At 55.9% G+C, this 25,604-nt stretch overlaps 1 protein-coding gene across 2 annotated transcripts; it reads left to right on the top strand.

The window, feature by feature from the left end:
* Positions 1-1,212: 1,212 nt before the first annotated feature.
* Positions 1,213-25,130, top strand: SEZ6 (seizure related 6 homolog). Of its 2 annotated transcripts, none has more exons than XM_047832921.1 (16): positions 1,213-1,555; positions 2,013-2,146; positions 12,267-12,462; positions 16,719-16,904; positions 19,769-19,937; positions 20,081-20,247; positions 20,824-21,018; positions 21,266-21,404; positions 21,515-21,711; positions 22,306-22,500; positions 22,907-23,098; positions 23,205-23,402; positions 23,671-23,709; positions 23,960-24,077; positions 24,162-24,264; positions 24,428-25,130. In XM_047832921.1, the coding sequence occupies exons 1-16, from the start codon at positions 1,228-1,230 to the stop codon at positions 24,458-24,460; spliced, it is 2,589 nt and encodes an 862-aa protein (XP_047688877.1). In that variant the 5' UTR covers positions 1,213-1,227; the 3' UTR covers positions 24,461-25,130. The 2 variants fall into 2 exon arrangements, with proteins under 2 accessions (XP_047688877.1, XP_047688878.1); XM_047832922.1 differs by having other exon boundaries at positions 24,444-24,473.
* The last annotated feature ends 474 nt before the right edge of the window (positions 25,131-25,604 follow it).

Genomic DNA, 25,604 nt, shown 5'->3' on the forward strand with positions numbered 1-25,604 from the left:
GAGAAATAGGACCAAATGGGACCCTAACAAAGATGCTATGTACCCGGGAGGGAATCTAAAACAAAACCCCAAATATATGAAGCATTTCCTGAAACTAATGACTAGCAGCTTCACTGAGAACGGAAAATGAACTTGACAGCCCTATCATCTCAGGTGGAAAAGTCACTGTGGTAGGGGGATCGGACTCTTGCAAAGGGTTTTACCTCAGGTCTTCAACTGACTGGTGTGTGACCCGGAGCAAGCCACTTCCTTTCTTTTTTTGTTTTCTTTTTTAATGTGTATTATTTTTAAGACGCACACACACACACACACACACACACACACAGAATGAGCGGGAGGGGGCGGGCAGAGAGAGAGGGAGACACAGAATCCGAAGCAGGCTCCAGGCTCCGAGCTGTCAGCACGGAGCCCGACGCGGGGCTCGAACTCACGAACCGTGAGATCATGACCTGAGCCGAAGTCAGAGGCTCAACCCAGACGCCCCCACTTCCTTTCTTTGGCCTGTTTCCTCACCTACAAAACGAAGGCCCCAATTAGGAATGGCAAATATGTATTTGTCCTGTCGGTCTGAGTTATCAAGGCTGGTTGCCGGGCATCTTGTGTTGAGAAGGAGTCTGAGGCCGAATCTGAGAACGGCAGAAAATAGTGGACAGATAGAGTAACCGCGTCCACCTCTGGTGTCGGAGGGGAAACGAGGGGACATCACATATCTCAAGGCTGTCACGTGAGATATGTGATGTCCCCTCATTTCCAGCTCTCAAACTCTGTAGCTCCTGGTTCTGGACATTGAGCACACTCCCCAAGTCTCTCCGTCAACAGAGAGATGGATCTCCTGCTGTGTGGACTGGGGGTGACGCTGTTCACGGTGGGGCAGGGGGGCACCTCTGATGATTCGTTATTATTTCAGGACTCTCCTCAGAGGCCCCGACCACGGGGGAAGGGCAGGCCCCAGGCATCGAGGAGACGGATGGGGAACTGACAGTGGCCCCCACGCCTGAGCAGCCGGAACGAGGCGTCCACTTCGTCACAACAGCCCCTACCCTGAAACTGCTCAACCACCACCCGCTGCTCGAGGAATTCCTACAAGAAGGGCTAGAGGGGGGCGAGGCAGGGCTGAGGCCGGCGCTGCCCTTCCAGCCGGACCCACCTACACCATTCACCCCGAGTCCCCTTCCCCGCCTGGCCAACCAGGACAGCCGCCCTGTCTTCACCAGCCCCACTCCGGCCATGGCCGCGGCACCCACTCAGCCCCAGTCCAGAGAAAGACCCTGGAGCCTGGAGTCAGAGGCTCCTGTGCTTCGTATCACAGCTCCCTTGCCTCCAGTGCCCACCCCAGGCCCAGGGGAAAGGCCCAGTACTACACCCCCTAGCAGAGCATGGACTCCAACCCAGGAGGGTCCTGGAGACATGGGCAGGCCATGGGCTCCAGAGGTTGGGCCCCAGACCACGGGACTTGGGATGGAGGGAACTATCGCCACCTCTACAGCTTCAGGGGACGATGAGGAGACCACCGCCACCATCATCACCACCACCATCACCACCGTCCAGCCACCAGGTCAGCTGCTCGCTGGCTTGCAGATCTAGAAATGGGGATCGGGGAAATGCGGGGCCCCCGCGTTCCTCTGTCGCTGTCACTGTGCCACCCTGCCTTGCCCTTTGGCACCAAGGGCCAGCACGTAGGAGGCATGTGGATGGGAACCAGATAGACCTGGGTTCAAACCCTGATTGGAAGCGACTACAACAGACCCTAGGAATTTTGCTGAACCTCTCTGAGCCTTCTCTGTTAAATAGTGGTAAGAAGACAGACCTCAGTGAGCCTTTGTGAGAACTGAGCTAAGATTGCATATAGTAGGTGCTCAAGAAAAGGTGGTCCTTTCTTTCAACAGGGGAATAGACGTCCCAAGAGGCGGGCTTCACCCCCCCCCCCCCCACACACACACACACTGATCAGCCTTGGTTGAACCAACTTCACCAGAGCTGGGCTTAGCCTTTTGTTTCCTCCTGCCTCCCAGGCCCTTGTAGCTGGAATTTCTCAGGCCCAGAGGGCTCTTTGGACTCCCCCATGGCCCCCAGCTCACCTATTGATGTCGGCCTGGACTGTTTCTACTACATCTCCGTCTACCCTGGCTACGGCGTAGAAATCAAGGTAAGCAGCCTGGATCTGGCGGAGACAAATCTGGGGCTGGTGTATGATCTTTCCAGAAAGGTGCTGGCTATCGGGGGAGGTGGGGATGCTCAGGGGCATCAGTTGGAGGGGGGCCTAGAGCCAGGGCTGGACCCAAAACTTGGCCAGTTTCTGCCCTATGCACCAGGGACTAAAGAGCTACTGTGCCCAACTAGTAACGCCTTAGGTTGAAAGGGGCTGCAGGAGGGGCAGGCGAGCCCATGCTCTTCCCCAGGAGCTCAGGAGAGCTTGAGGAGGGGCTCTACCCTTGGAGGGGCAGGGGATTGGGTGAGTCTCTGAATTTATGTGACTGAGTAGCAAGAACTCAGGGCTGTGTGGTTGGGCTCGAAAGAGCCATGCAGCGTCAATGACTCACTTATTCACTCACTCATGCCTTCAGCAAATACTCCCTGAGCAGCTCCTCTGGCCAGGTCCTGTGCTGACTCCTGGGGTGCAGAGGTGAGGGAGACAGACGTGGTGCACCGTCAGCTGGTGGGCAAGTCAGACCCACAGTCCCAGCCTCCTGCCACCTGCCCTTTCTGGGCCATCTCATCCCTCCCTTGGATGAAGACTCTTTTAATCCTCAAACCTGAGCCCGGAGGTCCTCAAGGATATCCCACAGGCTCTTCCACCCCCATGCACCTCAAACCCAACTCTTCCCTTTTGCTCCCCCAAACCTGCATACCGCACCACTCCTGACCTTAGAGATGGACCCTAACCCATCAGAAACATGGAACAGGGCCACCACTGTGCAAGGTGGATGGCACCTGGAACTGCACGGTGAGGTCAGCCTGGCCCTTCTTTCTCCCTCGTCTCTGGGTCCTGTCTCCCCCTGTGCACATTCTATCATAACATTCCCCAAAACTCAGATCTGCCTGCTTCTCCCCTCCATCCCCACAACCACCACATGGTCCAGCCTCCATCATCCTTCCCCCAGATGATGCAGTGGCTGCCTCACTGGTCACCCCACTCATGATTGCCCCCACTGTCCTCCACCTCCACTGTAGTCATTTTTTTAATGTTTATTTATTTTGAGAGAGAGAGAGAGAGAGAGAGAGAGGGCACCTGTACATGCGTGGTGGGGGGAGGGGTTAAAGAGAGAGGGAGAGAGAGAATCCCAAACAGGCTCCATGCTGTCTGCACAGAGCCCGATGAGGGGCTTGATCTCACAGACCATGAGATCATGACCTGAGTTGAAAGCAAGTGTTGGACGCTTAACAAATTGAGCCACTTAGGCGCCCCTGTAGTCATCTTTATTTTATTTTATTATTTTATTTTGTTTTGTTTTATTTTATTTTATTTTATTTTATTTTATTTTATTTTATTTTAATTTTAGTAAGCTCTTATGCCCAATGTGGGGCTTGAACTCACAACCCTGAGATCAAGAGTCACATGCTTTTCCAGCTGAGCCAGCCAGCGCCCTCCACTGCAGTAGTGTTTCCCATATGAAATCAATCCTCCCCCACCACACCTCCCCAGGGGCCTCTGAATCATGGCCAGTCCCTCTGACCCATGTCTAGCCCCTTCCTCCCTCATTGTCCACTGCCCCTTTGCACTAAGCAACATGCAGCTAACCGGGTGGGCCAAGCCCGCTTTCCTCACAAGCCCCGACTGGATGTGCTCGTCCCTCTGCCCAGAAGAGTCATCCTACCGTCCCCTCCCAGGACTCACCCTTGGTGTCACTTTCTCTGTGAATTCTCTCCCAACGCCTTGTCCTGTGGGCCTGTTTATAGCTGGCCAGCTCCCCAGCTAGACCGTGAGGTCCTGGAGGGGTACCTTGGAGTATAGGGCCCGCCATGGGGTCTCCATGGACTGACTGACTGGACAGATGGATGGAGGAAGGAAGGAATGTGGTGACATTGGCCTGAGTCTGGAGACAGAATGGATGTGGAGAGAGGCATTCAGCCTAGCTGAGGGAACCAGGCAGGTGACTGAGGAGCACGGAGAAGGGGGCAGAGGAGTCCAGGAAATAGGGCGGTGCTGCTTGCTCCCAGCTCCTGGCCTGCTCCCCACACATCCCAAAGCCTCTGGATCTGGGCCGGCTACACCTGTCCTGGAGATGTCAGGTCCAGGTCTCCGAGCCAGGGCCGGAGTGGCAGGGGGAGGGGCCCCTCTCCCACCACTGGTGGGTCCCTCCCTTCCTTTCTGTAACCGTTTGCTCCTACTCTGCCAAGCCGTGTGCCCCTCGCTCTGGGCTGACTGGGAGGGTAATTAGGAGAAGCCACCACCACCCCCCTGAGCCATTAGCACTCAGTGCCGCTTAATTAAGGTAATTAATGTAAAATCATCACCTAATGAGAGGTGGCACCGGCTGTGGCTCACCGGGTGGAAGGCGCCAGCTGCAGGTGTGGGAAAGGGGATGGGAAGGGGCAGATGCCAGGCTGGGTGCCCTCCTGCAGGCCCGAGCTGGCTGCGCTTGCCCCCCGAGCCTACCGTCCCCACTGAAGCCCGCTGGGCCAGGCTAGGCCCAGTCCCGGTACTCTCCACAATGGAGCAAGACACCGGCTTTGCCTGCCCCCGGCCACGCCATGGCCCCGGGCACGAGCCCCACCCTAGATGCCCACCCCCCCCACCGCCGCCATATAAGCCCTGTGTCTGTTGTCTGGTGCCGCCACATTTTTTTTTTTTTTCATCAGAATGCAAAAGCTGTTACCAGGCAACCTTGAGATGAAGCCCTGCCACAGCCCTGGATCACTGTGTGGAAATGTGGCAGGCAGGTACTGGCTGCCTCACCACCTCTACCTCACCACCATGGGGCAGAGTCCTTGGGGACCCTGTAGGCCCCGGTGGTCTGACTTAGAGTCTGAGGCCACGGCAGGAAGGGCCAGGAAGGAAGGGGCAGAATCAGCCAGGGCTGAAGCGAGAGTTAAGGTCCGTCTCCTTCCAGGGCCAGTTCTGGCAACCTCTACCCCTGTCTGGGCCTCCTTGCCACACCACGCAGGTGGCTTTGGAACCTGAAGAATTACGGATACTGCAGACCAGTACCCGTGGAGAGTGGGAAACACTGAGGCTAGCAAGGACAGGGAATTGCCCAAGTCACTCAGTTAATCAGTAACTAATGTGGTTTGGCAAATGAATCCGTTCTCCAAATGTAAACTGAGCGATTACCGTGTGCCAGACCCTGTGCTGGTGTTAGACACAGTTCCTGGGGGAGACAGAAGTCCTAAACAGAATGCTCGGCGCCGTCGGGATGGAGTGGGAAGCGCAGGGGATTGTGGGAATTCCAGGATGGGGCACGCTTCACCGGCCTGGAGGGCCGGAGAAGGATTTCTGGAGGCAGTGAGACCTGCTCTGGGGCCTGACAGATGAGAGGTCAGCAGACAAGCCTGGGCTGAGAAGCAGCGGGTATGTCAGACTGGCCGTTTGAAGGTTGCCAGGCAGTTTGGGACAGGTGACTTTATTGCACAGGAACAGAAGGTGAGCTTAGGGGCTTCTGGGTTGCACTCCTGCCAGGCGCTAGGCCTGAAATCAGGGCTCTTCTGCCCAGGGCAGTAGGGGATGAAGTGGGTGAGGCAGCCGGAAGGCCTAGAGGGTGCCTGTGGCTCCTTGAGACTGGGGAAAGGCGTGTGGCTTCTCTCCATTGTGGGTAAGTCCCTGCCTGCCCCTCCATGAATTCACAGGGATGGCTCAGGGTAGGTGGAAGGGATGGAATCCAGGCAGGAGGGATGAGAGAAACCATGAGAGGAGAAGAGCATGTTAAGGACCCACAAGTCACATCCCTGACACCATGCTGAGCCCCTGCCATGTGACCACAACCCTGGCTAAAGTCCGGGGCCCCAGACAAGACCCTTTGCATGAGGAACAGCCTCGCGGGTTCCAGAATCCCTAACGCCCCAGCTCTTCATGTCTTGGACCACAGCCCCTCATCACCCTGCCTCCCTCCCTTCGGGGTGCTGCAGCTATTGGTGAGGCTGGACGTCTGAGCCGCCCACACGAAGGAGACAGGCCAGGCCCTCCGTAATCAGAGGAGGTTTTCCTGTGTCAGCTGGGGTCAGGCACTGGGCTAGGCTCTTTCTTGTGAGATCCAGAGAAGCCCCTTCAGGATGGCCCATGGGGGTCCCATCCCTTCTCCAGGCAGCCGGTCTCCCCCGAGGGCTCCAGGCCTTTCTGGGCCTGGCGTGTGCCTCTCATTGCACTTGGCATTCCAAGAGCCTTCCCACTGCCAGCCTCCATCTTGGCTTGGCTGTTCTCTGTACCATCTGGAGCCTGGGCACAGCTGCTCATAGTCCCTACCCTCGTGCCCCAGGTGGCTGCACTGGAACACAGCTCTCCCGTGCCAGGTCAGCTGCCAGTATGATAGCCGGAACTCTGGGACCAGGCCTGATGTGGACACCAGTAGGGTAGCCAGTCAACCTCCGGCCCAGGAGGTTTCTGGGCAACCTCCTCTTTTCTGGCTCCCGGAAGGCTAATCTGAGGGGGGTTTCAGGGGCATAGGCAGGTCTAGCCCCACGGATTTAGGCCATTCTCCCCATCCCCAAGGCAGACTCAAGCTCATAAGAGCTTGCGAACAGGCATCAGTTCCGACAAGAGCACAGAGGCTGTCATGAGGGACTGGGGCTCCAGTCCTGCCTCTGCAGCCCATCTCTTGGTACCTGGGCAGAGCCCCTGGCCTTTTCTGGACTGGTTTCCCTCTCTGTAAAAGGAGATGAACCAAATGATGCGGAAGGGCCCTCCCAGCCAGTCCCTCCGAGCACGTCTCCTTTTTTGGGTTCAGGAATTTCCCTCATAAGCCAGACTGGACAGTAGCCCCTCCAGCTCTTGACCCTGCTTCCTGCTTCCTCGCAGCTGTAGAACCTGAGCCAGAGAGAGGGTGGCTCCCAGGTCGAGTGCCTCCTAGGCAGAGCCTGGCAGACCTGAGGCTAAGGGTCTTTTGGTGACAGCTGTCACCATGGCAAGAGCCATGGTCTTACCAAGGTAGGGCCCAGATCTCCCCAGGAAAGGGGAAGAGGACTGCTAAGCTGTGCTTGTTCTGTGCTAAGCCCCTTAAGGTAGGATCTAACTTAATCCTTACAGCCCTATCAGGTTGGTACAGCCATCCCATTTCACACACGAAACTGGGCTTCAAAAAGGTCACGTGACCTGCCCAAGGCCCTTTCAAGTGGTTGGTGATGGAGCCAGGGTTTGATTCCAGGACTTAAGAGCACCTGTTCTTCCCCCGGCCCAGGCGATTGGGCAGGTGTGGTGAATCTAAAAAGGGAGTTCAGCTGGGGACTGTTGGTGGGGGGCTCTACCCAATCCCTTTTCTCAACTCAGCCCTGCCTGCTCCTGTAAGACACCCACCTCGAATTCCTCCAGTTTGGGAGCAGGGCCTGGGGCGCTGTGCATGAAGACAAAGCACTGGACCAGGAATCGGAGGTCCTGGCCTGGAGTCCTGGCTTTGCTTTGGATTTACTGGGTGACCCAAAGAGGAAGTCTCAACATCTCTGATTACAAGATTCCCTTATCTATAGAGTGGAGGTAAACGCAATCTGCTCTGCCTCCCTTGTTGAGATTTTGTGAGACCTGAGAGGATAATGGATGTGAAAAAGCTTTGAAAACGGTAAAGGGTCTCATGGGAAAAATTGTGATTATCATAATATTGTTTGGAGTGGAGAGGCACAGGGATGGGTGGAGCACGAGAGTGTGAGGGAGCACATGGGTGTAGGGGAGCACGTGGGTGTGGGGAGCACGAGGGTGTGGGGGGCACGTGGGTGTGGGGGGCACGTGGGCGTGGGGAGCACGTGGGTATGGGGGAGCACGTGGGTGTGAGGACACACGTGTGCCAGGCCAAGTGTTCGAGGAGGCTGTGTGCATCAACTTGGGTCTATGTCAGAGTATATGCATGGGTGTTGGTGACCGGGAGGGTTTAGTGGAGCAGGGCCTGTGGCCAACTTCTGGGGGCTGAGGGCTCAGGTGCCAGGGGTGGGGCTCACATGCCAGAGTCATCCTTGAGCTCACCTGCCTGTGCAGAGTTTACTTGGGGGATGGTGGCACCATCCCATCCATGAATCATACCATCAGGGCATGTTCTGGAGACCCGACTGGCGGCTTCCATGGGGACAGACAGGCCAGTCAAGGCTGATGGTCTGGGGTTGGTAGAGCACAACCTACATCCTCCCCACCTCCCATTCAGGAAAGAGTCAGCCTCCTCAAAGTGGCTATATTTCCTCCCTTGAACTGACCCCATGGTCTGCTGGAAGCTGGGCAGTGCTAGACAGGGTCCTGGGGGAACTGTCCTCGCCTCCCTCAGCTCTATTTTCCCCCTGCCTGGCCCCCAGCTCCCACTCTTGTCACCGGCTAGGGGTGTGGGAAGACAGCCCTTGTGAGCAGAGCTGACATTTCAATCTGTCTCCCAAGCTCTTCAGATGCCTGCAAATTGCATCAAGACTTCATCACCCTCCTTGTCCAACACTCAGCCCTGTCTGGCCCCTGTCAGGCCTGGCCTTCAAACAAGTGACAAATTACATTGCAGCCACTGCAGCAGGCCTGCAAGTGGGTGCTGGGAACCCAAGGGACCAGGGCTGCCCAGACAGCCTCTCGCGGAGAACAGGGTGCCTTCTGGATGTGAGCCCTGGGCAACCCAGGCCCACTCCCTTCTGTGATCTCATGGCAACCCTCACTGCCAAGCTGGGCTGAAAGCCAGGCTGGCTGGAGGGGGCTATGCCTTCTCTTGATCAGAGGGGACCAGAGCCCTCAGTTCCCAGTTTTCCCAGTTTTACCCCGGGCTTCGGGGGTGGGGCCGAAGGATGGCTATTGAGAACATAAATCTCAACATCTTGGAAAAAGCCAGATCTGGCCAACACCCACCCCACACTAAACCCGGTGGGCCTGGGGTCTGGGAATACAGATGTATGGACATCTGGATGTCTGGATGGCTTTCTGCAGGTAACACCGCCATGAGGTGGGGAGGGAAGGAATTGCCTTTGCCTCCAGCAAAGCAAGATTCTGCTACTTAACGCTTTTTGTGACCTTTTGCTGAGTTCCTTAGCCTCTCTGAGCCTATGTTTACTTACGGGGGATCTTACCACCTACCTTATGGAAGTGTGGTGAGAACGAAATCCTGTCTATAAACAGAACGAGGCTGGACACATTGTAGGTGCTCCATAAACGGTCATTGTTATTGTGGGGCTGCCTCCGCTGGTGGCAAAACAGCGGGGTCAGGAGCTGGAAGCTGTAGGTCAAGGGACGTTTACGGGAACTAGGAAAAAGGCTACGTCCTCCCTTCCTCCTCCCCCCAGGACCTCTCAGACCCACCTGCTCCACGCTCTCCCTGAGCCTGCAATCCCTCCGTTCCCCCCCTAGAGGATTCCTGCTGCATGCATTCAGTGCCACTTAAGTCAGAATTATATGCTGCCTGGCGTCTCTCGATAATTACAGATTCCACGTGTGTGAGTCTTGTTTGCCCAACTCTAGAATCACAGAATCTCCAAGTTTGAAGGGACCTCATCCAGCCTCTGCCTGCGGCAGCAATTCCCTGAGGAATGTCCCCGGCAGATGGTCAGGCAGCCTCCACCCGAACGTGCCCTGCAAGAGAGCGCCCCGCGGAGAGGCAACACTGCCGGCCCAGCACCCCGCCTTGAGCCTTCTTTTGGGCCCCAAAGACCCACTAGGTCTTTTCTCCCAGACAGAGGAGTCCCCGGGGCACATCTGTCCTCAGCACCCACAGTCTGAGGGGCCCAGAGCGTGACTGTCTCCTTGGATCCGGCTGGGCTTGGCATCCATCATCCTCCGTGCTTCTCAGCTCACAGGGATCTGGCGAGGAATGTACCTCCCCTTGTCCACACAGTCACTCTCTCCACACAGATTTATTGCAACTGGCCGTTGAAGAGGGCATTGTGACCCCGAACGCCACCCTGGGCTCTAATGGAGAGGTACAGAGAGGTGGGGAGGCCCTGAGGCAAAGGAACGGACTGGCCTGGATTGGGAGGCAGAGGGTGGTGGTCCCGAGATCCGAAAGAATGACCAGCTTCAGCGGGAGGGCAAGAAGAGAGGGCATTCCCTGCACAGGGTCCTGCGTATACAAATGTCCAGAGGGGAGGGGGGAGGTGTAGCCTCTGCTCGCAGTGCCGGTAAGCGAGGCTGGCAAAGCCACTGGGGCCAACTGTGAGCTGGGAAGTTTGGACCTTGTCCTCTGGGCAGTCTGAGGTCGCAAACAGGGTAGGAGAGAGACATAATCTGATCTGAGCCAGCCAGGACCCAGAGATGAGCTAGGGATGGGAGGGGGCAAGGCCATTCTCCAGGTGAGAAAAAATGTGCAGGAGGTGATCAGAGCTAAGGGATAAAGAGAAAGGGCCAACTGGGACATATGGGAAGGAACAGATCTCTGGGCTCCTTGTACCAGGCCACACTGCCACTTCCCCTCTGGGCAGTCTATGGCTGTCCAATCCTTGTTTGCCTGAATGAAGGCATGGAGCCCAGAAGGATGATCCAGCGATTTAGGGCCTGAGGATTGGGGTGGTGGCAGAGAGGCCTGGGACAGAGGGAAGACTGGAAAAAGAGGCCCAGAGGAGCACCTGGGTGACTCAGTCGGTTGGGCGTCCGACTCTCGACCTCGCAATTCGTGAGTTCGAGCCCCGCATCGGGCTCCACGGATAGCGCAGAGCCTGCTCGGGATCCTTTCTCTCCCCTCTCTCCGCCCCTCCCCGACCCCCTCTAACAAAATAAATAAACATTTTTTAAAAAGAGAGAGAGGCCCAGAGAAGAGACACTGATGGCCGAGAAGTGCAGGCGCACAGCGTAAGGCCTGGCTGCACAGGCCAAGTTGGGCAGGGCCCTGAGGGCCACGGCAAGGCATCAGGACTAGATAGTGGGGGGTTGGCGGGCTCCACGGAGCGCCACCAGAGGATTTCAGCAAGGAAGCGCTATGACGGGCCACAGGTTGGAGCTATTAGCTGGCTGCAGTTCAGAAAGTATTGATGCAGAGGGAGGAGTGGGTGAAGCCCTGCAGGCAGAGAGGCGGCCGCAGTGATCCCAGTGAGTAATAGCTGTGAGGAGCTGGGAAGTGGCAGGGGGATGAAGAGTAATAAGAAAATTGGGGTCCAACAGACAGGATTGAATGACTGATCGGAGGCAGAGTATAAGGGAGGAGGCCAGATGCCAGTTTCTAACTTGGGCATGCACATGGACGGTGAGGGAAGCTGCTGGCTGGGTGTGGGGTGGCTCAGTGTGGGGCAGGCTGGATATGGGGTCCAGCAGGGGGTGTCCAGGGGAAGCTGGGCACATGGATCTGATGCTTAAGACCTCACATGGCTGGCCGGGCCCTTGGACACCTATCTAGTTCAACATACCTACTCCACCCCACTTTACAGAAGAGAAAACTGAGCCCAGAGAAGTGAAGGGATAGGAAGCAGCAGGTGTCCTGGTGTCATTGAAAACCTTTGGAGATGGGGCGCCTGGGTGGCACAGTCTGTTAAGCTTCTGAGTCTTGATTTCGACTCAGGTCATGATCCCAGGATCGTGGGATGGAGCCCCGCATCAGGCTCTGCACTGAGCATGGAACTTGCTTGGGATTCTCTTTCTCTCTCTTTCTCTCTCTCTCTGCCCCTCTCCCCCACTCACACATGTTCTCTCTCTCTCAAATTAAAAAAAAGAAAAGAGGGGTGCCTGGGTGGCTCAGTCGGTTAAGCATCTGACTTTGGCTCAGGTCATGATCTCACGGTTTGTGAGTTCGAGCCCCGCGTCAGGCTCTGGGCTGATGGCTCAGAGCCTGGAGCCTGCTTCGGATTCTGTGTCTCCCTCTCTCTCTCTGCCCCTCCCCCACTCACACTCTGTCTCTCTCACACACAGATAAATAAACATTGAAAAAATTATAAAAAAAAAAAGGAAAGGAAAAGAAAAAGAAAATCTTTGGAGACAGAAAGGCAATGCTTACAAATTCCAGTTCTGCTAATAATATTTATGTGACCTTGGGATATGAACTTCAGATCCAGGCTCACGGGGTTACTGGGAAGTGAAATGAGCTTCTCCTGCACTCAAGAGCCTAGTTCAGGGCCTGAGGGCTCAAGTAGCCAAGTGGCCCTGAGGATTGGCCATGCCTGGGGCCTCTGGGAGCCTGTGGGCAGCAGGGCTCAGTCAGCAGGAAGAAGCCTGACTGCTCTGCTTTGCTGTGTCTATCCCACCACAGGTCCAGAACATCAGCCTCCGAGAGGGGGAGGTGGTGACTGTGGAGGGCCTGGGGGGGCCTGACCCGCTGCCTCTGGCCAACCAGTCTTTCTTGCTGAGGGGCCAGGTCATCCGTAGCCCCACCCACCAAGCAGCACTGAGGTTCCAGAGCCTCCCACCACCTGCTGGACCTGGCACCTTCCATTTCCACTACCAAGGTAGGCCTGGGCAGCGGAGGGAGGAACCAGCCCAGAGTGGGTGCCCTCCTCGGGATCTCTGGTGCTATTATGGTGTGTATAGGGGGTGGAGGGGAGACGGGGGACAGGCACAGATGCCCAGTGAAGCTCTGTACGACTAAAGGTGATTGTTTAGTTGTACAGAGACACATCAGACACCTCCAGAACCTTCCTTCCTCCACCTACTACCCTGTAAAGAACTGGTTGTGAAGGGGGCCCGACACAGAACCAGGAGGCCTCAGGGGTGCCCCTTGCCATCTATTCATTCATTCATTCGTTCATTCAGTAAACTTTTCCTAGGTATCTGCTCTTTGCCAGGCCTGTGCTGGACACTGACAATATCAAGATGAGCTCTCCAAGTCCTTGCCCTCAAGGAATTCAGAATCTCTAGGGGAGGCAGACCCTTAAACAAGCAGTAGCAATAAAAGCCATCTCCCCCAAATTCAAGGGGGCCAAGGTCAAAGGGGCTTGATAATGACCAACGGGAGGTCCTTTGCTACCAACCTGGCCTTCCTGAACTGCCTCATTCACCCTAGACCTGTCTCAGGCCCCAGTCAGCTCAGAACACCTCTGGAAATAAGGGAGTGGCAAGATATAACGGGAAAATCACAGACTCAGGAGATGGGAAGATCTGTGTCTAAATCTCCTTCCCATTGGTTGACCTTGGACAGGCCATTTGACCACTGTGACCTTCTTTTCCTCCGCTGTACAATGTGACCAATATACCTACTCCATAAAGTCATGACGAGGATTATACAAAAGGGTTCATGTGAAGTGCCTAGCACTTAGGATGTTCCATGAACTTAGTATGCTCCATGAAGGAACCGAAACAAGTATTAACGAGCTGGCAGGATGGGAAAGGGAGGAAAAGGGGCTTGCCTCTGCCCCTCTTCCATCAGCATCTCTCCTGGCCCCCTTTCCCCAGGCAAAGTCTTCTTGACCCCTTGTACTGCTGTAACAGGGTAACCGGTTCAGACTGGGAGTGCTAATGGGGAAATAATTGGTGTGAACAATTACGACATTGCCCTGCATTATCAATAGGGGCCCACTTCTGCAGCTCCGCAGGGTCCACAGCCCAGGGAGGAGGACAGGCGCTGGAGACACAGATGCTGGAACCACCTAAGAAGCACTTGCCCCTCTCTAGCCTCTCCACCCAAACTGGGAGAGCAGTCTGGTGTGGCAGCATGGAGCCTGGCGGTGGGCATGGGCTGCCCAGGGTCTTGGCAGAGGCAAGGGGCCAGCTGAGGCAAGGGCCAGCCTCCCTAATGGCTCATCAATCCTCCCTAGCAGTGGGCACAATTTCACCCCACGGTAACCTTCTCTCTTGCCGCAAATTCCTTCGCACAAAACCCTGGACCTTCTCTCTGTTGGGCCAGACAAAGGTGGCTGGAAGGCAGGGAGCTGGAGGCCTGGCAAGGGGTGCAGACCCCGAGGAGGGGCTAGGAAAGCTGGCCCAGCCCTGCCTCCTGCTCGGCTCCCAGAAGCCCTCCCTCCTCGGCCCAGTTTTTGTCAATGATCAGCTCTTTCCTTAATGAGTGTAATTCCCCTAATTATAGGCTGTAATTAGCCCTGATCCCAGAGATGGGAACAGGAGGAGCATGTGCTCACACGCGTGTCTCCCTGGGCTGGAGAAAGAGGGTGCCAGAAGAGGGGGCGAGGGGACTAGTACCCACATCACTGCCGGAGCTGTCCAAGATAATGTTGGAGATCACAAGCATGGGCCCCCACAAGGGCTTCATCTGCAGAATCCAAGTTCCACCTCCCCTCCCACAGCCTCAGGCAGGGTGAGGAAGCAGAGGGCCCTGCCAGGCATGCCCCTCCTCCCTCCTGAGCATTCCTGGCACCGGACTTGGCCCCAGAAACAGACGCCAGGGAGAAAATAGCTCAACAGATTGCAGTCATCCAGGCTCCCTGGGAACGGTAGTCATGGCAACAGGAGGAAGCTCCTCCCGGGAAGTGGCCTCTCTGGAGTCTGGGGGCTTCCTCATCTGCCCCCCGCCTCCTGCTCTCACCTCATCCCAGCCCAATTTCCTAATCTGTGAAATGGGGGACCTCCCTTCCCAGAGTTGTGATAGGAACTCCCAGGAAAGATTTAAGTCCATCTGACTCGTGGCCTAGACCTCCCTGGGTGTCACCCCTCTCTTCTGCGCTCTGGGTGGGGTGCCCCACCCTCTTTTCCCCATCCCTCCCCAGGTCTGTCCCCAGATCATTGTAAGCGGCCACCACGGTAACCAACCACCCAGGGCAGGCTTGTCTGTTGCTCACAGGTTTCTCTGACTCCTGAGCCCACGTTTCTACTTCACCTGGGGAAGCAGGTGGGAGAGGGGACATGGAAGGCTCTAGAGGGAGGAGCTTCACGTGCCCACCCTACCACTCACTGGCTGCATGATGAGGGCAAGTCCCTCAGTCTCTCTGAACCTTAGTGTTCCCTACCTGAAAATGAGTTACTAACCCATAGCTTGCCTTCCTGCCTCCCAAACGTGTTGTAGACATCAAGCAAGAAGAACATGAAGGCATTTTAGAAACTGGAAGGTGCCTGCAGATGTGAGGTGCTTGTATCAATCAAGATTATAAACAATGACAGCAGGCTGGTACATTTGGTGTTTGTTCTGTGCCCGGCATTGCACACAGGTCCTCTCAGTTAACCTCTCACGTTAACACTGGATGCAATACTCTAAATGGGTGGGTAAACAAGGAAACTGAGGCATGGAGAAGTTAGGCAGCTTGCCCAAGGTGACACAGCAAGTAGGGGAGCCTATATTCAAACCCAGGCAGTCTGACCCCAGAACCACCCCCTAAGTGCCGCCCTGTCCTGCCTTGCCAATCACAAGTCACCACTCGTTGGCCATGAGACATGGAAGAATGTGAATCATCCTCTCTCTTTTCACAAGCCCAGTAACTACAACCAGGAGAGGTGAAAATCCCAAAACTCATTTCTGGATTCTGTTCTGCCCAGAGGCAACCCCCCTTTTTCTATTCACACAAATCACACAGAGGCCAGCAGAGTTCCTGCCTCGACCTCTCTTCCCATCCACCTAGTGCCACCAGTAAGGGTGGGCCCCTCCACCCAAGATCCTCAGTCTAGACAATCCCCATCCCTCTCACGACCCCCAAGAGTTTTCAGACTCTGTAGCCCAAGGCTTCATTCAGCCTGTCTCCTTGACCCCTCTGGACTTCTTTCTCACCTCTCCGACCCAAGCGCTGACCTCCATTTTTAGCTATCACCCCAGCTTGGCTCCAGGTTAGGACTTGCCAGGTTGTTTTATAGGATTTGCTGCCACCGTCCGGTTACACTTGGTATGACAATTCCAAAAGTTCCCAAGTTTCCCAAGGCAACTTGTCCTTCCCCCAACTTCCAAGAAGGCGTTCCCTGCCTCCCCACCCTCGCCCCATCCTGTTTTTAAAAGAAGTCCACAGCCCTTGCCAATGAATACTGGAAAAGCTTTTTACTGTCTGACTTCAATCGTTCTGGCTGTAATTTCTATTCATCCCCTATAGGAAAAATAATATCAGTACATCAGGATAGACTTATTATTTCAAGTGCTTTCATATCTATAAGTCATTCAATAAACACTTCTTTTTTTAATTTTTTTAATGTTTATTTTTAAGAGAGAGAGAGAGACAGAGTGCTAGCAGGGGAGGGGCAGAGAGAGAGAGAGAGAGAGAGAGAAGCAGGCTCCAGGCTCCAAGTCAGTCAGCCCAGAGCCTGATGCAGGGCTCGAACTCACAAACTGTGAGATCACGACCTGAGCCAAAGTTGGACGCCCAACCGACTGAGCCACTCAGGCACCCCTTTCAATAACCGTTTCATAAAGAGGTGCTATCAGCTACATTCCAGGGATACCAAACGGAATAAAATACTATCCCCTTCATTCTCTTAATAACCCCATAGGTAGGCTGGCATTTTGAATCTCATTTAACAAATGAGGTGGGACACAGAAAGGCTAAATAATCTGCCAAAAGTGTCAGAAAGCTTGGACCAGAACCCAAGCCTTCTAACTTCCAGCTCTGTGCTTGTTCCGCTAACCAGCCTAGGCTGCTGGACATTTCACTGGCACCTTCTGGGGAGGGGATCAGAGTCTTTTCTGGAATTCCTGGTGCTTCCTCTGGCCCCAAGTGACGCCTCCAGGCAGGCTGTGGCAGGACCCTTTTGCCCTAGCTATGACTCAGCCCCACAACACACACACACACACACACACACACACACACACACAGTGTCACTCATTTTCTCTCTGCAGCCTATCTCCTGAACTGCCACTTTCCCCGGCGTCCTGCTTATGGAGCTGTGACTGTCACCAGCCTCCACCCGGGAGGCAGCGCCCGCTTCCGCTGTGCCACTGGCTACCAGCTGAAAGGTGCCAGAATCCTCACTTGTCTCAATGCCACCCAGCCCTTCTGGGATGCCCAAGAGCCTGTCTGCATTGGTAAGTGGCTCCAGGAGACCCGGTGCTCAACAGGGAAGTAAGTAGTGGGGGGGGGGGGGGCGGGGGCGCGGCGCATTGGAGATTATCCCTGCTCTCTGCTCCTGCCTGGAACCTTCATTTGGTCTCCATAAGAAAGCCAGACAATGGCCACACACCTCAGTAGCATTTATCCAACCACCCTCCTTGAGCACTTCTGACATAGAGGCACCACCAGTACAGAGCTAAATTAAACAGGTACCGTGCCCTCAAAGAGCCCACAATTCCAGGAAGTGGGAGAAGAAGGAAGCACATGGATCACCAATTTCCAGAGCAGGAAGTAAAAAGCACCAGTGAAGAACAGCAAACACACCGGGGCAGGGAGGAAGCAATCATTCCTAGTTGGGTATTTAGGAGGCTTCCTGGGGCGAGTGACATTGAAGGTTTAACACTTCAATGGAGGGAACAGTGCAGGCTTTGACAACAGAGGCAACGAGTTGAGGGAGTCTTTAGGGACTCAGAAAATAGCCAGGGAGGAGCTCAGAACTATTCCTCAGGAGAGCCAGCCAGATGGTGTCTGGAGGCCAGGAGGCCGGCCAGGCAAGAGGGTCTGAAATTAGTGACTTTGGTAATGGAGAGCAGGGAAGAGGTTCTAGAGACACAGATGAGGGAAGAGGGGCGAGCGGAAGGAGACTTTCGCCCAGGTTCCGGTCCTGGATGATCAGGAAGTCTGAGAGGTTGCTGTCATTGGAGAGGGGCTTGTTGGCAGAAGGAAGATGGAGTGTTCAGTCTGCAGTGTGAAAGTCAGCTTGGACGTCTTTTTTTCATTTTTTTTAAATTTATTTATTTTTGAGAAAGAGAGAGACAGAGCATGAGCGGGGGAGAGGGGCAGAGAGAGTGAGAGACAAGAATCCAAAGCAGGCTCCAGGCTCCGAGCTGTCAGCACAGAGTCACATATGGGGATCGAACTCACAAACCACGAGACCATGACCTGAGCCGAAGTCGGACGCTCGACCGACTGAGCCATCCAGATGCCCCTTTTCTTTTCTTTTCTCTTGTTCTTCTTGCTCTTTTTTTAATCGCTTGGGCTCTTGAGCCTTCTCTCATTTTATAAGCTCTTCCTGGGTGCTAGGCACAAGCAGAGGCGGATAAGCCAGATGTGGTCTCTGCCCTCAAGGAGCTCTCTGGCAAGTAGGAATTCTGGCACACAGCAGGTTCTGCGCACACAGGGCTGTGACGGGGTGAATTCAGGGCATGGGAAGGATCCAAGGGAGGGAGAGCTGCTCCAAAATGAGGAAGGAGGAAAAGAAAGCTTCCCAGGGAGAAAGCATGGAGGGACTACAAGAATGTGAGCCCAGGGAAGTGGGTTGGATTCTTGAGACAGCACATGCAAAGGTGTGGAGGCAGAAAGCAGCACGGTGGAGTGAGGAAGTGCTGAGGCGTGCCTAAAGAAGGGAATATATGGGATGGGGCTGAAGCTCAAGTTAAGAAAGGGCTGGGTTGGTAAAGGTTTGAATGCCACCTTGGGCTTGCATTACCTGGGGGTCACAGGGAGCCACAGACAAATTTAAGTGAAGGGTGAGGCATGATCAGATTTGCAGGGCAGTTCTGTTCTGAGACCAAACAGAAAGGTGGGTCTGCCCTCTCTGCAGAGAAGCAGAAAATCAACGCAGCCCTCTCTCCAGCTTTTTTTTTAAGGTTTTATTTATTTATTTTGAGAGAGAGAGAGAGAGAGAGAGAGAGAGGAGGGGAGGGGCAAAGAGAAAGGGGTGACAGAGAATCCCAAGCAGGCTCCGTGTGCCCGATGAGGGGCTCAAACCCACAAACTGGGAGATCATGACCAGAGCCAAAATCAAGCGCTGGTCGTTTAACCAGCTGAGCCACCCAGATGCCCCCCACCCCCCACCCCACCCAGGAGCTTTATTAAAAAAGATTGTGCTCTCTTGAACATCTGGAGACAAAGGCGCTGTGTCTTCGCCACGGCAGCCTGGTCTCTGAGAGCAGGCAGGGGCCAGAGCTGTGTGTCTAAGAGAGGAAAGTGCTGCCTGGAACCAGCCTCACTCCGCTTGCCTTTGAAACCCCTTCTCTGGCCCCACTCAACTGCCAGGAGCTCAGGGCCAAGTAACCCAGAAGTCCTCAGTGATGGGGCCGGGAGAGCTACTCGGCCTCCCCTTGGAAAGAGGACAGTCCCAGGCCAGAGGAGTCAGCCCAGGAACAACAGGGGTAGTGATGCTATTTCAGAAAGTATGTGAGGCCAGGTCCTGGCTAGCAATGTCTGCTGAGGGCACAAGATTAGGAGGCGGATTGCGTGTTCACTAGATGTCTGTCAGCCCAGATTCTAGTCCTGCCCTCTTTTTTATATTCATTCACTCATTTTATTCAACAAACACTGAATACCAACTCTGTGCCTGCCCTGAAAAAAGACGTGGCCCTTGCCCCAGGGGGTCCTAGTTAAGGGACATATCCAAACAATAACTGGAGCCCCGGGTAAGGCTCCAGTTAATAAAGTCTGCCTGGGGGGAGTTGGGGAAGGCCTCCCAGAGGCTTCAGCAGAGAGAGGAAGTGACTCACCCAGGACCCCTTGGCTAGGCCATGGCAGATCTACCACAGTCCAAGGGATTGCACATGAATCGTCCCAGAGGTGTGAAAGGTTAGGAGGAAAATGTCCCAGAGGTGTGAAAGGTTAGGAGGTAGGGAGTCCAGGCTGCCTGGGGCTGCAGGGTCACAGAGGCCAAGGACTGACCTTCAGGACCATGAAAGCAAATACCCCTGCTGCCCCATGCAGAGGACGCAAGAGCTGGGGTGGGCAGGCACGCTTGGCAGGCCATCCAGAATCCAGTGGGTCTAGGATCCGGGATCCAGCCCACAGCCCTGGCCGTGTCTCGCAGCTGCCTGCGGTGGAGTGACCCGCAACGCCACCACCGGCCGCATCGTCTCCCCGGGCTTCCCGGGCAACTACAGCAACAATCTCACCTGCCACTGGCTGCTTGAGGCTCCCGAAGGCCAGCGGCTGCACTTACACTTTGAGAAGGTTTCCCTGGCGGAGGATGACGACAGGTGAGGGGAGGTCCTGGCCCGGGTGTGGGACAGGAGTGCGCGGCCTGCTAATGCCCCGCTGGCAGGACGGGGACCCGAGCCTGGGCCACACCCCCACCCGGGACAACAGGACCAGCCGTGCAGCCGCTCCTCTCCTGGCCCAGGCTCATCATCCGCAATGGGGACAATGTGGAGGCCCCTCCAGTGTATGATTCCTATGAGGTGGAGTACCTGCCCATCGAAGGCCTGCTCAGCTCCGGCCGACACTTCTTCGTGGAGCTCAGTACTGACAGCAGCGGGGCAGCCGCAGGCATGGCCCTGCGCTATGAGGGTGAGCCTGCTGGGGCCTCGCAGGGGTGGAGGGCTTGAACCCAGGGCCTCTTCTCTCACACCCTCCCCCCACCACCTCCATTCCACCATCCCTCCTTCCAACTTAGCCCTTGCTCAGCTAGCACTTAGCCCCACCCCCCATCCCTCCCCTCCAGTTTGGGATTCCTACCCCATTTTTGTGGGAGACCCTTGCCTGGACCCGGGCCCTCCACAGTCCAAGAGAATGAATCCTCTCAAGTCTGAGGAGCAAAAAAGGCCCCAACCCTTAAAGACGGAAAACTAGAGACATTCTAGAACCACTCATGCATGCATGCCTTCATTAATTAATCCAAAAAAGAAACATTTATTGAGTGCCCTGTGTATATGAAGCACAAAACTAGGTGCTGGGAATGCAACGGCGATCAAGACGGCCTCCCGAACATGACAGGGTAGGGTGCTCTGGGCATCCCGCCCCTGCTGCAAGCCTAGGACACGCATTTGTGGTCAAGAACATAAAGGCCTTGGGGCGGGAGGCAGAAGAACATCTGCCCCATGTCTGCCCCGGTTGCGACTGAGCTGGGCTGGGCCTGGTTTGTAGCCTTCCAGCAGGGCCACTGCTATGAGCCCTTTGTCAAATACGGCAACTTCAGCAGCAGCGCCCCCTCCTACCCCGTGGGCACCACTGTGGAGTTCAGCTGTGACCCTGGCTACACCCTGGAGCAGGGCTCCATCATCATTGAGTGCATCGACCCCCACGACCCCCAGTGGAATGAGACAGAGCCAGCCTGCCGAGGTCAGTAGGTACCTGTGGATGGGTCTGCCGGGAAAAGGGAGCAGGGTGGGGACGGGAGAGCCAGCTGCAGCACCTGGGGTCATAGGGCCCCTGTGACATGTGTGATTCAAGCTTCCCCTCGAGGAGGAGGTGGGGGCTCCCAGCGGTAGGTATTCCCGCGGGCAGGAGGCAGCCCCAGGACATAGCGCTGGGAGTGGGAGGCGGGACACCGAGGGGACGCACCTCCGGGGCCTCCCCTGCCTTCCAGCTGTGTGCAGTGGGGAGATCACAGACTCAGCTGGTGTGGTGCTCTCCCCCAACTGGCCGGAGCCTTACAGCCGTGGGCAGGACTGCATTTGGGGCGTGCACGTGGAAGAGGACAAGCGCATCATGCTGGATGTCCGAGTGTGAGTGCTCACTGGGCTAGGCCAAGCCAGCTCCTAAGCCCTGGGGCCATTTCTTGCCCAGCCCAGCCCGGGGTCCCGGGCCCACCCTCCCTGACGGTCCTCCTCCACAGGCTGCGCATAGGCCCTGGTGACGTGCTTACCTTCTATGATGGGGACGACCTGACAGCCCGGGTCCTGGGCCAGTACTCAGGGCCCCGTGGCCACTTCAAGCTCTTTACCTCCATGGCCGACGTCACCATACAGTTCCAGTCAGACCCTGGGGCCTCGGTGCTGGGCTACCAGCAGGGCTTTGTCATCCACTTCTTTGGTGAGCTTGCCCCTGCCCTGCCCTGCTGCCTGGGGGAAGAGATCGTGGCAAGCCAGAGAGGCCAGTGCCATGAGCCTGAGAGCTCTTATCTGACAAGGGAAAGCTGGACACTTTCCCAGGTGTCACCTGAAGGGAGCCAGTCTTTTTCTCAGTCTTCCCCGAGGGCACAGTGAGAGGGGGCCTTCTGTTGCAGCAAGAGAGATTTGGGTAGGCAGCAGGAAGACCTTCATACCAAAAAAAGGAAACTGAGGAAAAGTGTTGGTTTCTGCCTTTCTGACAAGCTTTAACAGCAGTGACAATTCCCCACCCTACCCGGCCCCTCTCTCAGGACTGAGGAACTGGCAGATGTCCTTTAGAAAGCAGAGCCAAAGCCTGCCTACATGATAACCCAGGAACCGAAGAGACAGAATGATGTCAGGGGCAGGCAAGGAGGGGCCCCCGGGGCAGGAAGGAATGCATTGCTGAGGCTGCCCGGGGCCAGGCTAGGCCCAGGACAAACTGGCAGGCGCTGGAGTGGCCGCACGGTGAGGAAGGCGGGCACAGACAATTTAGTGCCCGCTAAGGGCCCGCACCTTGCTGCCCCTGTGCCCCCAGAGGTGCCCCGCAATGACACCTGTCCGGAGCTGCCTGAGATCCCCAATGGCTGGAAGAGCCCGTCTCAGCCTGAGCTGGTACACGGCACAGTGGTCACTTACCAGTGCTACCCCGGCTACCAGGTGGTAGGATCCAGTGTCCTCATGTGCCAGTGGGACCTAACCTGGAGCGAGGACCTGCCCTCCTGCCAGAGAGGTGAGTGCACCTGTTCCCTGCGTTCCCTTCCTCGATGGAAGCTACAAGCCCCTCTCCTCCATTCTGAACCAGACTTCGGCCGGTATCGGCTGGTACCCTTGAGCTTCCTCCGCCTCTCATAGCCTCGGTTTCCTCACCTGTGAAATGGGGGAATGAATACCTTTTCAAAGGGTTCTCCACCAAGTACTTCAAATATTTCCTTCCCGGGAGACTGCTAGTGTCTGTTGATTCTAGCGGATGGGAAGAGGAAAAATAAGGGATACACCAGCGAAATGGTAGGCACAGACGAACAGGCGGCGGGGCCACGGGTCACGAAGATACTGGCCGACCTGGAAGAAAGCCAGGGCGGGCCGGCTTTTGTGGAGTTCTACCTGGGCTGCTCTCCCCCACCACCCCCTACCCATAGTGACTTCTTGCCACGACCCCGGGGACGTGGAGCACAGCCGACGCCTCATATCTAGCCCCAAATTTCCCGTGGGGGCCACCGTGCAGTACATCTGCGACCAGGGCTTTGTGCTGACGGGTAGTGCCATCCTCACCTGCCACGACCGGCAAGCCAGCAGCCCCAAGTGGAGCGACCGGGCCCCTAAATGCCTCCGTAAGTGTCAAACAGGTAGGAGGGGAAGCCTCCGGTAGGAGATAAAAGAAGCCACCTCTGGAGGCCAGGGGCCTGGCATCCTCACTGGGCTCTGCCTGCTTTGCAGTGGAACAGCTCAAGCCATGCCATGGCCTCAGCGCCCCTGAGAACGGTGCCCACAGTCCTGAGAAGCGGCTACACCCAGCAGGGGCTACTGTCCACTTCTCTTGTGCCCCTGGCTACGTGCTGAAGGGTCAGGCCAGCATCAAGTGTGTGCCCGGGCATCCTTCACATTGGAGTGACCCTCCCCCCATCTGTAGCGCTGGTGAGTGTTCACAACTCCTGCCTGTTCCACAGGGCTGCTCTGGCAAAGATGCCAAATGCTGAGAACCAGAACTCCCCTGGCCCCACCCCCTTCACGTTACCCTTGGTCTCCCCAGCCTCTGCCAGATCCTTCTGACCTGGTGACACCAAGACAAATGCTGGGGTGGGCTCTCCTTGGACAAATCCTTCCCATGATCAGCCTCTTCCCTGCCTTAGTGGTTTGGCCCATTGGTCTCACCTCTGCCCTTGGCGCCCCCCTCTTGTTCCAGCCTCTCTGGATGGGTTCTACAGCGGCCGCAGCCTGGATGGTGAGCCCCCCGCTGAGGGCCTGGGAAATAGTCTCCCTGCCCTGGCTCTCCCAGCTCCCAGGCCATGGGTTGCCCAAGCAGGGAGGGAGGAGAAAGAGAGAGGTCTGGGACCAGCAGAGCAAAAGTTCTTTCCCTGCCCCTAGCTAGCTAGAGGGAGCTGGTGGCTGGATTCTCCTGGGCAGAGGTGAGGGCAGATATGGGCTCTGGGTGACAGGGACTTCTGCCCCAATCCCGACCTCTGTGTTTTCAGTTGCCAAGACACCTGCTGCCTCCGGCACCCTGGATGCCGCCCACATTGCAGCTGCCATCTTCTTGCCATTGGTGGTGATGGCGCTCTTGGTGGGAGGTGTGTACCTCTACTTCTCTAGGTGAGTCCGGTCTCCCTTCCTGCCCTACATACCTGACTAACTCCTGCCCAGCACTTCTGACTCACAGGATTTTCTGTCCCACAGGCTCCAGGGGAAAAGCCCCCTGCGGCTGCCCCAAACACGACCCCGCCCCTACGACCGCATTACTGTGGAGTCAGCATTTGACAATCCAACTTACGAAATTGGAGTAAGTCTCTATGCCATTCTTTGCACCCTATCCAGGACCTCATCTATGCTCCCTTGGGCAGGTACCCCTGAGGGTCCCTCCAAACCCTCTCACTCTTTCCCTTTTCCTGGGGAAGGTGGATTATGGGCTGGCAAACCTTATACAAGTTTCCAACTCCAAGCAGTCTCTTTACTTTGCAGGAGACGAAAGAATATGAAGTCTCCATCTAGTTGGGGCAGCCTGGAGGAGTCAGCTCAGCCCAGCATCACAGCCCAGCAGCAGAGTTTCCAGCCTCCTGCTGTCCCTACACCTCCTGTACATACCATCTGGGAAGAGACGCCACCAATCCCTCAAGAAGCTGTGCCCTTCCCCACCTGTAATGCCCTCCAGGGCCCATTTTCTTGGTACCACTGCCCACATAGGGCCCTTCCTTGGGTTCAAGTCAGGGGGCATCTGCCTCTGAGCAGAGCACAGCTGGAGCACATGCATCAGGAACCAGCATTCTCCTGACTCTCCTTCATGCCCTGGACCTCTAGCCTGGAATCCACAAGCCGAGGAAGAGCACCTCTCTCCAGGTGACCACCATCCAGCTCGGCATGTGGCACCTTGCAGCGGGGTTAACTTGATGGTGGTGGAAACTGCACCAGGATGCTCCTCACAGGGCCATCACTAGTGGCCAAAGCTGCTGTCAACAGTGACCTCTGGGTAGTCCTGGCATGCTGACATCAGCCCCTCGGGCGGGGAGGTCTCGAGTCCTTCTCTAAGGCCCCAGGAATGGACAGTTCTGCTTCCTGGAGGCAATAATTCTAAGGGATCCTAAGGGGCTTAGGGACCCTACCCGAAGCTCAGGTTGGGCTTCCCTAGGCACTCATGCTCCACACCAAAGCAGGCCACCCCACTGCTGCCCTGGCAGCCCTACACCCTGAGGAGAGGGAGATCTTCCCCTGATGTCAGTCTGGCTTTACAAACATCTTCTTTCCCACTAGTCCCTCCTCTAACCCCAGCCACTTGCCAGTCTCCCCTCCTGGCCACTGTGTTTTGGGATAAGGGGAGTGGGCAGGCATATTCTGGAGAGGAGCAGAGGTACAAGGGCCCAGGAGTTTGGCATGGAACATGGGGTCAGAGACCCAGGGAAAGACCCAGGAGTTGGCTACAGGCCACTTTGAACATGTAATGTATTATATGGGGTCTGGGCTCCAGAGAACAATCTTCTATTTCTGTTGTTTCCTTATTAAAATGGTGTTTTTTGGAAAAAAAAAAAAAAAGCAATGGCCAGGTAGATGGTACTTTCTTGGAGGGAAGGGAGTTGGGAAATAAATGAGATGTGGACATCAAGACCAGAAGGCATGCTGGACCCACCA

The sequence above is a fragment of the Prionailurus viverrinus genome, chromosome E1 (assembly GCF_022837055.1).
Source record: "Prionailurus viverrinus isolate Anna chromosome E1, UM_Priviv_1.0, whole genome shotgun sequence".
Classification (NCBI taxonomy): Eukaryota; Metazoa; Chordata; class Mammalia; order Carnivora; family Felidae; genus Prionailurus; species Prionailurus viverrinus.

Coding starts and splice junctions, on each gene's coding strand:
- SEZ6 (XM_047832921.1), top strand. CDS start 1,228: ATGGCCGCGGCACCCACTCAGCCCCAGTCCAGAGAAAGACCCTGGAGC. Junction 21,712..22,305: donor CTTTGTCATCCACTTCTTTG/GTGAGCTTGCCC, acceptor CTGTGCCCCCAG/AGGTGCCCCGCAATGACACC. Junction 23,099..23,204: donor CCGGGCCCCTAAATGCCTCC/GTAAGTGTCAAA, acceptor CCTGCTTTGCAG/TGGAACAGCTCAAGCCATGC.